General features: G+C 44.1%; 1 protein-coding gene across 2 annotated transcripts in view; it reads right to left on the bottom strand.

Moving 5' to 3' along the window:
- Positions 1-12,665, bottom strand: part of ZDHHC14 (zDHHC palmitoyltransferase 14) — a 276,048-nt gene that overhangs the window by 98,838 nt on the left and 164,545 nt on the right. For both annotated transcript variants that reach the window (XM_082855817.1, XM_082855816.1), the window contains exon 2: positions 5,170-5,330. In XM_082855817.1, the coding sequence (XP_082711943.1) occupies positions 5,170-5,330 (161 nt within the window). The remainder of the gene's footprint in view (positions 1-5,169; positions 5,331-12,665) is intronic.

Below are 12,665 nucleotides of genomic sequence, written 5' to 3' on the forward strand. Positions count from 1 at the left end.
AGGAGGAGGGAGAGGAGGGAGGAGAGGAGAGGAGAGAAGGCAGCGGAGAAGGGGGAGAAGAGGAAGAGGAGGGAGGGGAGAGGGGGTCAGAACAGAGGGAAGGGAGGCGCAAACATGGGCACTGTCCAGCAGAGTGGTACTCTAGCCGGCCAGTAAAAGGTTCAGAGTGGAGACAATAATTCTTCAGATTCTGCCACAGCACAGGTGAATTTTTTAAAGGCCACCTGGCTTCCTTTAATCTGATTCCATCCTCACCAAGCAGCCATTAGATCACTTACTTGGGGTCGGGGTTACCGTGACACGGGGAGAGAGCTTCCTAAATAACTAGCCTTGCTTTTAGAGCCCAACAGGCGGAGTGCATATTTCAGCTCACAGTTGCCGCCCCTGTCTTGGCAACCTCAGGATGGGAAGAGATGCACACGGAACAGAAGGAAGGAGGGAGACCCGCCTCTTTCCCCTATTTTGATCCCTGGAAAGGTCTATCCCTAATTGAAATGAAATGCTTGGAGCCCGTGAATGTGGTATCGTAATTTTTTCTAAGCCCAAATCAGTTGCTTAGTATCTGATCGTCCCCGAGTGAACTGAAAGAACTGAGTTTCCAAAACTAAAAAGTTTCCAAGCAGGACTCCAATGACCCCAGCAGGACCTCCCTGGACTCCTGTTGGCATTCTTGGCTGTCTTTTTAGCTGCAACATGAGTTATTGGGAAGGCTCTTTCAGAAGAAAGAAGTGTAAGGCGTTTCCAGAGACTTGGAACAGACTCTGAGACACACAGCCTCCTCTTCGCCACCCACTCCTCTCCAGAAATCTGAAGACGGGGTAGCTGGTCAGATGCTTGGCAAATCTTCAATCAGCTCCTCAGATGGAGGTTTCAAGTGGCTGTTTTGGGCTTCTACACGCAGAGAAATACAATGGATAATTGGAATCAATAGCCCTAATAATAAAAAGTTTCCAAATCGCATTTTTCATTTTTCCTTCTTTAGAGAGCACGAAATAAATGTGGTAGGATTTCATTGAAACATCATCTTATTTTCCACAGCCAAGTGATATACGGGAGAACTCCTTATAAAGCATTAGACCAGCTCTGCTGTTTATTTCCATCACAAACCGGGTCGCTTTTTAATGAGAATCTGTGTTTATAGAAGGTGAAGAGAGAACCAAGTGGGAAAAGAGGAGAATTTTTCTCAAAAATTTCTACGATTTACTGAGCTAATCCTGACAAGAACCTCACAGGCTCTGGGTCCTTATTCCCATGTTGAAGTTAAGAACATGGTGGGAGGAGGTTTAGAAAGTGCACAACTAGCCTAAAGTCCCACAACCAGAGGACAGGAGAGCCTTCTTCCTTCTCCTCTCTCCTTTCCTCTTTTCCTCCTTTTTATTTTTGACAGCTTTATTGTGGTATAAATTACATTACATAACAGTTATCCATTGTAAGTGCACAATACAATGATTTTAGTAAATGTATTAGCTTATGCAACCATCACCACAATGCATTTTACACCATTTTCATCCCTCCAACAAGTTCTCTCACATCCATGTGTGGTCAGCCCTCAGTCCTAGCCCCAGCCTGGGCAATCCCTGATATGCTCTCTTTTCTGAAAGTTTGCCCTTTCTGGACATTTCATATAAATGGACCCACACAGTATTTAGTCTTCTGATTTGGCTTCTTTCAACCTGTGTCAACACTTTGCTCCATGTTACTGCTTAACAGTATTCCATTGTGTGGACTGACCACATACTGTACATCAGTTCACCCACCGATGGACATTTGGGCTGTTTCCTGTTTTTGGTTATTAGGTATAATGCACATACAAGCACGTGTATTTTCATTTCTCTTGGATATATACGGAGGCGTAGAATTGCTGGGTCATATGGTAACTTTAACTTCTTGAGGACTTTTGAGAAGAGTTTTCCAAAGTGGCTGCACCATTTTACGTTCCCACCTGTAACGCATGAGGGTTCCAATTTGTCCACATCCTCATCAACACCGTCCGTCTTTCTGGTTGGAGCCATTTTAGTGGGTGTCAAGTGGTACTGCACTATGGTTTTGATTTGCATTTCCCTAACAACTAATGATGTTGAGCATCTTTTCATGTGCTTATTGGCCATTCATATATATGCTTTGAAAAAAATGTTCAATTCTTTACCCATCTTTTAATTGGGTTGTTTGTCTTATTATTGACTTGTAAGAGATCTTAATATGTTCTAGATACAAGTACGAAATGTTTTATCAGATGTTCGATTTGTGAATATTTTCTCCCAGTCTGTGGTTTGTCTTTTCATTTTCTTAAATGGTATCTTTTGAAGCACAAAAGTTTTTAATTTGATGAAATTCAATTTATCATCTTTTTCTTTTACAGATCACGTTTTTGGTGTCATATCTAAGAACTCTGCCTAACACAAGGTCATGAAAATTTTCTCTATGTTTCCTTCAGAAGTTTTATCATTTTCGCTCTTATATGTAGGTCTATGATTCATTTAAAATTTATGTATGGTGTGAGGTAAGGGTTCAAATTCATCTTTCTAATATGGACGACCAGTTTCTTTACTTGCTATGTGTTTTTTCAGATTTTTTATTTCTTCCTGAGTCGTTCTTTTTGGTAATTGTGGCTTTCTAAGAATTTGTTCATTTGTCTAAGTGGTCTCATTTGTAGCATAAAGTTAAAATCCTATGGTGATGCCCCTGCTTTCATTCCTGATTTCGGTAATTCACATCTTCTCTCTTTTTCTCTGTCTTGTTTTGGAGTGGAAGGTCAGGGGAGTATAGTCACAGGTTTGTCAATTTTGTTGACCTTCTCTAAGGACTAACTTTTGGGCTCACTGATATTCTCTGTTGTTTTCCGTATTCTGTTTCATTGATTTCCACTGTCATCTTTAAGACTTCCTTACTCCTACTTGTTTGAGTTCAGTTTGCTCTTCTTTGTCCAGTTTCTTAAGGTGAAAGTTTCAGTTTCTGGTTTTTTCCATGCTCCACTCCAAATCAAGTCAGCCCCTCAGACAGAGATGCTGCTGGTTTTCAGGGCTTGTCATGTCCAGGTAGAACTTCCTCACCTCTGAACGCAGGTTAGCAATTAGAGCAGCCCCAGGACAGAATGCCACAGACTCCCACTGTTCTTACCCAGAGTTCGTCAGTTTTTCATGAATAACCACTCCTCAAATTCCAGAGTCATGAAATGATTGTTTCTGACTATTTTGTCTAGGCTCATCATTGCCTTTCAGGGAGGGATGTGCCAGGCTACTAATTTCTGCCATGCCAAAGCCCTGTCTCTATAGTCCCTTTTCTCTCCTTCACGGGAAACAAAATTTGGTTTTATCCTTTACCCCATCTAGTTCTCTCACAGAATCTGTGTCTCTGGGGGGCGGAGACATGGGGGCAGAGCTGGTTTTTAAAAATTGCTTATGTTGAAAAATACTGCTCTGAGATTATCAACTTTAAGAAAAAAAAAACTAAACAAAACAACAAAAAATTGCACTTCAGTGAATCATTCAACTTCCTCGGTGTTAATGATGGAAAGTCTGTGCCTCTTAGAATCTGCATTCATAATAGAGAATTCCAATGGCACTCTTTATTATCCACTTTGTAAGGAAGGCAAAAAAACCCCCAGTTCCTGACCTTGCTGATTCTGCAGATGCTCCTAGCACTAACAGGGAGGTGGGAGGGAAAATAAGATCACAGCAGGAAAATGCTTAACGGCCAGTGTGGGGAGCTGGGCTGTCTGCACACTGCTTGAGTAGGAGTTTCGAGCTTGTGCCAGTTTGACATGGGCATAGACTACGCAGTTTCTAGAGGCCCCGTTCTATTCCTTGAAGGAAACTGGGCCTTCAAGAGCAAGAACATCCCTAAAGAACAACGGATGAGACCCAGGAGACCTGGGTTGAAGGCTCTGGCTCTGCCACTTTCTCCCATTTAACCACTTGGGGGCTTCGTTTTCTTATTTGTAAAATGGGTGTCATAATAAAGTCTTCCTCACAAACTTGCTGGGATGTGATCAAATTCAATGACCGTCATGGATGGCCTTTACAGATTATTAACAAGCTATAAATGTAGGCTTTAGATTATGAAATAATACCCTGTGTTCAAATCTCAATAGGTGGTGTCAAAGAAAGAGACTGTCTCCCCACTTCCCTACCTCAGGACACAAGGAGGCTGCAGCCCAGCAGACAACTCACATACACTCCCATAATCAACTCCTTTACTGCTTCCCTCCCAGGTGACAGGGATGAAGGATGGAAGCAGATGCTCAGAGAAGGACATGTCTGTGCTTCAGCACTTGGGGAGGTGGACCAGAGCAGATGGTACCTATCAAGACCCACACTTGTGCCTCTTTACACTGTGGAAAGTGGGGGTCCTTCATCTGAGTGGGCTGTGAACGGAAGCCCACTGGGAGAGAACTATTTCTGTCAAATGATTTTTCATGCCTAAACTTTATGCTCACACTGAGGCATCACAGCCCCCTGCCACGCTTGTCAAATTATCACTGTACCACAGCAAAGCTACACATTCACAAAGGCAAACTTTTAAGAGGAAGCTCTCTTTTTAATTAAAAAAAGGACTTTAAGGGTTCTTTGTATGAGGGATTAGGATTGGTTTTAATATCTTTAAAATGGACTGCTGGGAATTTTTAATCCTAGGATTTCCAATATCTAAGGAAAAATAAAGCCACTCATCTCAATATATACCAGAAATATACACCTTTGTTATGCCTTAATAAAGGAAATGCTGGATCCTAGGCTGGATAAATAGGACAGCAGTCTAAGATGTAACGTTTCCAGGTTTACATCATGGAAACCAGAGTTCAGCTATGATGATAATAAAAGGGAATGAAGAGCAGCCACCAGGAACTACAGCTTTCACAACAGAGGCTCCTTCTCGGAGGGGACTCGGACGCTCGGGTTTCAAAGAGCTCGCTGGCAGCGGCCTGCCTGGCGGCACCGCCAGCGTGCCTCCAGTGCACCGGTCCCTCAGCCTTACCTCCGACCACTTTCCATCCCACCTCCTACTCGGGTCATCCTCAGGCCAAGTGAATGAAAACTTCGGGACTCCTCCCCGGGGACTTGGCACTGTCCAGCGCCCAGCCCCTCCTGCACGGGCTCCTCGTTTGTCCTCCCGCACTGGGGCTGAGCACAGGTGGGCAGTGACCAGAGGCTAAGGGCGGACCTTCAGGGTTACCTATTTGCCTTTCCAGGTCGGCGGCTTCATCAGGTGTGGCTCGCGGAAGGACGCCAGGGTCGCTGAAGCTGGTGCGCAGCAGGGTCCCCATCACAAAGAAGAACAGAATGCCACCGGCCACGGGGATAGCAGGGGTGATTTTCACTGCTAGATATGGACAGCTGCCAGCAGGTTGGGAAGGCGGGGGGGAGGGGAGAAAGAAAGGAAATACAATGTCAGTAATCAACAGTGACCACTCCGTATTTTCCAAGAAACTAACGGCTTTTTTGGAGAAGCAAAATTGATTTCCATTAAAAATTCATCTATGTTTTAAGCATTTACATTTGGGGAGGTCTGCAATTCTCTCTTGTGGACAATTTAACCCCCCTTCTCAGCTACAATAATCTTCTGCTCCCACCGTGGTACTCAGGAAAGACATCGGCAGAAAAATTAAAATAATCCTGCTTGTACAATCCATGTAAGATGCATAGAGCTTGCACCCTTTGTCCTGTAAACAGAGCACATGATTTATGTGACTCTCCACCCATCTCTGGAATTGCATAATATAGGACGACACCAGCTTGGAACTGTCTCCATCATACCCGGCCTTTCCTCCCTGGGTCAGACAACTCAGGGCACGGAACGCAGAGAACCACAAGCCACCTCAAAAGGCAAGAAATCACTTTTTCAATATTTTGGAGCTAATCTATGCAAAAGAGGTTAATGAGCTATGGAAATGTACTTGCAGGCCGTTTCCGAAGAGGATTAGAAGGATTTAGGCAGCTGGAATATAATAGTCTCATGCTCTTCAAGAAGGCATTTGAGCTACCAATGGATGAACACGGCGCATCTCGATTCTGTGAAACCCCTTCACTGTCCTGCAGTGAATGAACTTACACGCAGCAGGGGCTGTGATGAGTCAGGGAGAGATGCCCTTGGGACAGACTGACATCTATGCCAGCTGGCTCCAGGGATCCAGGAACCAGGCTTAAGCACCACCCTGGTCCACTGTCATTGCTCCCTGACTCTGCAGAGGCGGTGAGAGGCAGAGTGAAAAGTAGCTTGGTGCCTGGAGCTGGGTGAAGGATGGCCCGGCAATGACTATGGTCAGTGTATTGTCATCACATTCAGTAACCTCATGGGCTTTGAGGAACACCACACAGAATCATGGAATTGTCACATCCAGAGTGGAAAGCACCTCCCAGATGGTCTGCCTCACCAGGGGATACTCTTCCAGATACTCAAGACCACACAAAGAGAGGGAGCTGGAGAAAAAAGGGTTGGAAAGCTTTGCTCAAGAGGTGAGCCAGGGGGCTCATTCCTGGGGTGTTGGGGACAGCACCCCACTCCTGTGCAGTACTTGCAGGGAGGTGGCAAGGTCTCCGATGGGATGGCAAGGGGACGCTGGCAAGCATCCAGGCGTCGGGGACCACAGGCCATGGTCCCCTTTGCTGAGACCAACATCAGGCAAGTTAGAGCATCTAGTTTTCCAGCGGCTGGTGACTCAGGTCTATGTGGAGTGGTTACTGTGAACTAAAGACCAAGGGCCTGTCCTGAATCCCCTGCTCTGCAGAAACCAGAGACTTTCCAGCCACTTTAAGAAGATGGAAGAGCAACCCCAAACATGACTAGGTAAGATTGCCCACCAGACAAGTGGACTGCGGTCTCCAAGAGAATCACCTGATTTAGAGACACAAAATATGTGACATTTCTAACTTGTTTCATCTTTCCCACACCAGCTCCCCTGCAGAAACAGAACAGAATGAACGACAGAAAGTATCAGATCACACTTGGGCTGGATTGCCTGTTGTGACTTCTCTTCACAGGATTCATGGGAAACCATAAAAAACTATTAGTTGTCTGTCCTGCATCAACGTCCCCGCCCAAACTCCCAGGCACTTAGAGCCTTTTTGAACATCGTCAGAGATTCTCATAGAAAAGTGAATTCGGCAACGAGGACAAGAAGATATACAGAGATTGCTGTGGAAAAAAGGAATACAAGAGTGTCTAGGCTGAAGAAATACCCTTTGTGAAAGCATTCACTTTAACTATGGAAAGGACTTTTTTAATCCAATGGATTTTGTTGCGTAAAAAAGAGTCACTGCTTTTCCTAGAGTGTTTTCAGACAAACACTAACATAACTAAACTCTTCAGTGGGTTTCCAGTTTTCTTAAAAATTTGATTTTATAATTTTAGGTACTGAAAAGCTTCAAATGAAACACTTTCCTGCAACAGAGATCCACTAGTTCTGAAAATTAGAAAGAAAACATTTAAAAGATGGTGCTGCTTGGGGTGCCTCCTGTTTTCGTTTTTGCTTTGCCTTTGGGAGCCCTTCTTTTATTGGGAAATAAATACAGAGTCAAACAGGTGGGCCAGCCCTACAGCCTAACACAGAACTAGCATTTCAACTTGACACATGTAGAGAATAAAAGTCTTGTCAGGAAATGACCATCTTCCCTTTAAAGATTCAGTATAAAGTGACAATCAAAATCCCATTTAATACTGCCCTGAAATGTTCACATGGCTGCATCCCAGCTCTAGGGTACAGTGCAGTGCCAGGGGCTACAAAAACAGATACCTTTCCAAGGCGTGTCTATTACGTTAAATGGAGCATGTTTGGACTGTGAGGTGGAGCTTTTATGAAGAGCTGGAGATAAATTATCAGTTGCTGCAAGTCTATTGATTAAATCTCTGACTGTGATATCAATCAAGTTAATATCAAGGAACTCAAACTCCAAAGAACATTAGAAAGTATTTGTGTCATAAAATATGACTGACATTATCTTTGTTACTCTTATTGTCATATAAAAAGCAACCTGAAATTGTATGAAGCCTTGAAAGTGTGCTAGTGTACCACAATCAGAAATAAACACAGTCCATATTAAAGGTACAAAATTGACCCTGATACTAATAAACTTCAATTTATATAGATTAGCCTTAAAATTTTGTTTTAGTCCAAAAGAATCTACTCTAGGTGGACCTCTTTTTTTAACAAAATGGTTAGGAAAATGATCAATTGTGTAGAGGAGAATTTTTCCAGAACTGAAATTCATAATTCAACAGAAGAATGCCTGTTTGAACAAAGGCAGAGAATACAACAGGCCAACTTTTTCCTCTTTCTCATTATTAATGAGTTTCAATAAGAAACAACTGGAACAGTTGTTAGGCAGCTGCACCCAGGTCACAGCTGGACAATATTACCTGGAGAGACCAGCCAGTAGGATGTGATCCACCTTGGGTGTTTAGGGGTGGAATTTATTTAGCTCCATTTGGCTTCTCCAGAGATGGATTCTTCAGTGCTGTTGGAACCCTCCTGTGGAGCTGATTTAGTAGATCTTAGGTTATGGTGTATTTGTTTTTCCCTTTTGGTTCTGAAATGTAACTTGGTTGACCTCAAGAGTTTGCCTGCTCACAGCAAGATGTTGTTAATGAGTAAGCCATGTCCTAAACGGTTTCTTGTTGTCCCAAGTGCACTGTATGTAAAGCTACCCACTGCTCCAGGCTGATGGCTCTGGAGGACTCCCACCGCTTCCACCCGCCTCTCCCCACCTCCCGCCTAGGATGTCTGCTGCCCTTGCCAATATCTGATATTCAGGATTAGAGATCAACGTCTTTAACTCTTCTGTCCCCTGGCACATTCTCATGGAGGAGACAAGACCCTGTGATTTAAGTTGTTTGCACTTGAGTGTCAATTCATTTATTCAGCCCTAGTCCGGGAAAGGAGGAAAACGAAGAATCTAGTGGATGGGTAAATGCCTACCACCCTGTGAAAAACTCAGATGGATTCTGACTTTTCTGGTCATGAGATGAAGGTAACAGAAAGTCCTTCAGTCACTTTAAGTGACAGACAGTCTCATTAACCATTTCAAAGTGTAACAATCCTAATTACCAGTGGAAATTTCTAACTTGGTTTTGTGTTAAACCTCCTCCCCCTCCCCAGCTGGCCAAGTGCCGTTTCTGGCCCCTCTGTGGCTGGAGAAGGAAGGACATGGGGGTAGGAAGGGGGCTGGGATTTGCAAGGCGCTGATTTGGAAGCTCTGTTACAAGGCGGCTTTGTGTTCTCTGGGTCTACCAGATGTTTAAACCTGTCCCGCTGGAGTCTGAGTCCTTCAGAAGCCCCCTGGAAGCCTAAGGGCGCTGCCCCGGGGGTACCCTTCTCCTCTCTCCCTCTTCTTGGGTAGAGAGGAGACAGCCTTCCTCCCGCCCTGAGGCCCATCCTTCCACCACACTGTGGCCCCATTCCCCGCCTCTCATGAACCTCAGGGGTACTGCCCTGAATTCCTCAGCTCTCTGCTTCTCGCCTGGGGGACAGCAGAACATCCATCTCAGCCCTCTGCCTGCCCCACTTCAGGTTACCCCAAACACACTGACACATCTCTGTTCCAAAGCCTGCAATGACTCCCCTTCTCCTGCCAAATCAACTTCAAGCTCCTTCTCTGGTGCCCATACCCCACGGTGCCTAGTCTCCGGTCTCCCCTTCTCATGTCCTGCTCTACCCCCCTTTTCACACATACGGGGACAGCAACCCTGACCCCTGGCCTTCCCAGAAAGGCGCCTGCCACCCAGCCCTGGTGTCTGGAACACCCTCACCCCTAACTCAGCTTGTTAAAGCTGCCCCAACTTTCAAGTTCGCATAAGGACTTGGTGAACAGATTTTCTGGGCTCCACCCCCGAGCTAAAGTGCTGGCTTCTTTTCCTCAACCTCCGTAATATTTTTGTTTGCTTCTCTTGATGGTACTTGTGGCTGTTTGTGGACATGCCTCATGAAACTCACTGGACTGGAAGTCCTGGAGGGTGAGACTGGGCCCTGGTCAGCATGTGTCCTTCACAGCACCGGGCACAATGCCTCACACAGGGTAGCTATTTGACAAGTACTTGTTGAGCAACTGAATGAATGAGACCTATTCACTGAATTTTACAGTAACACAGAAAAGAGCAGGAAAGTCAAATCAGCCATATTCTCAACACTGACAATGTACCCTGAGTCTAGAACTTGCTCCTCTAACTTCTAAGCTTGCTGGGTCTTGTAACGTCCTTCAAACAGGTGCTAAGGATCTGCCCCGTTCAGGATGCTTCCGCCACAGAGAAAAGGTGGGATTGCACACACTGAGTTTAATGTGTGCCACACACTCTAAAGTTCTAGCAGATGAAGCACCGTGTGTTGGTACAACTTTGCACAATACTAGGTGCTCTGTGACAGTCACCCATCCTACCAGCCTCTGTATTTCAAAGGACAATGTTGAGTTGCTCATTGAAGTCTTGGACATCGCTCTCTATAAAAGCAGCAGAATTCAGGCCCCCAGGCAAACGATAAGATCAGTGCTGCACAGACACATTCAAACCGCTGCTCAGAAAAAGCCAAGAGCGTCTGCAGTCCCGCTGGTAAAGACAGAGCAGACGCGGCCCATGACGGCGGTAACGAGACCTCCGTAAGGAGGCGAGACTGATGGGAAAATCTCAGCCACCCCCCAGCAACTGGCACGACGTAATAGCTGAAGCGCTGCAAGGGACAAAGAAAATGCCTAGCCCGAGCTCAGACAACTTGAAAACGGCTCCTTCACGTTTCTGAGCAACTGCGGATGGGCGTTCCAATCCTGAGTGCCATCTGTGATGAGGAAGACTCCTTCCCCCGAGGGCCTGGATTTGATACAAGATGATGATGCAGCTGCCAAAGACATAAACCCCAAATGAAGTCCTCTTTCGGTCTGAAGAACTGTGACCTATAGACCAGCCAGGGCCGAGCGGATAATAGGCTACCAGCACCTTAGTCTTCATAAAGCTCAATGGTAAAACGACAGGAGGAAAAAAAAGAATCTGAAAGCACGCATTTTCATAACATAAAAGAAATGAGCTAATTTAGCACCAGATGCAACAAATGCTATGGTGATGAAAGCCTGTACAGTAATCCCCTTCCTATCATACACATCAGCGAGGTGTTTGTCTTTATATATGATGATTAAATGCCTACTACTGACTGTCATCTCACTGTACATTAGAGGTAAAGAAAGGTCCTTCCGGGTAATAATTAGAAAATGTAGCATTGCCAAAAGATTAGAGGGAATTTTTTCAGTTCTAATAGTAATCTTCTCAAAACTTTAGGAAAAATAATTATTTGTATTTTGCTGTTTATACATGAAGGGTGGAACCGTTTTCTGGGTGCTATATTATCTGAGACTATGCAATTAGTGTATTATGTCATTATTTATGACAAAATTATTTTACCATCAGATACTGACATTCCAGGATCAGCACTCTCATTAATTCTGTATTTCTATGTAGAAACTGGCTCGCAGGTTAGAATTTAGTCTCAGTAGAATTGATTCCCTGGATGAAAGTCCTGGGGCTAAACTAATATCTTAAACATTTCAAATAGGAAATCTGGATTTCATTATTGGGTAGCTAAGTCTCTCTTTTTCTCTACAGGACATTCTTTGGGAGAAGATTAACTTGACTTGAAAACCAAACCAAAACAAAACAACATTAAGAAGATGTAGCAGAGACATTAAGACCAAGTGCCCTTTAGAACAAAAAGTAGAGAATCTTTTGCCGTTGATAACAGATGTGTAATCTACCTGCCCACAGGCCATGACTGACCCTTTGAAATGTAGGAAGGTGAGCAGAAAGACATAGCAAACATGTAATAGTAATAATATTACATAACAACAACAACAAAAGTAGAGAATCTTTTCCCATAGCAAAACAATTTGAGTCATCTTTTCATATTTTGCCTGCAAATGGATATGCACAGAAAAAAACATCCCGTTAATTGTAGCTCATGACCTCTGGCTACAACATGACTATGTTTGACATTTTTGTTCTGTCCTGTATATATGAAAGCATAAAGATGAGAATAACTATTCTTTATACATAGAAATGAGGTACGCAATTAAATTGATAGAGGGGGCACGGCCTTGCTTTATCGATGCCATGCTCCAACGAAGGAGGTTTCTGTATTTCAGAAATCACAAAGTTCGGCTATTATTTTAAACGCCAGAGTCTTGATTGCAATGCATTTCAACAATAAATAGTTAAGGCAAATGATCATAAAGTGAAATAATCTGAGCCAATGACTCACACGTCTGAAATAATAACAGAGTAGCACTGTGAGAGCAGTAATAAAAATGATCTGTTTCCTTTTCATTTGAGTCACTGTAAAATAAATGTATTCTTCATTTATAGGCAGGAACATAAACACCATTACTTTTATGATTTGTTCCTTAATCACATATTTAGAAATAAATGTACCACTACAGGGCAAAGATAAGCACAATACTTGGAGACAAATAGAGAAAAAAGTGGACTCGGAAATAACATCCACTCACAACCGTGGAACGGGAAAACCAGACGATTTCATAGAGCGCTACCCCCGCCAGACACCCCGCGGCAGCGCCCAGGGCTTGAAAAGGCCCTTAGCAATCGCACGGAGTGATGAATCTACCAATGTAGAAGGAGGGAGTTTAAATAAATGGACACGGGGACCAAAGGGGAAGAATATAACAAAAGGACACTGGAAGGAA

Source organism: Leucopleurus acutus, assembly GCF_964270905.1.
Source record: "Leucopleurus acutus genome assembly, chromosome: 15".
NCBI lineage: Eukaryota > Metazoa > Chordata > Mammalia > Artiodactyla > Delphinidae > Leucopleurus > Leucopleurus acutus.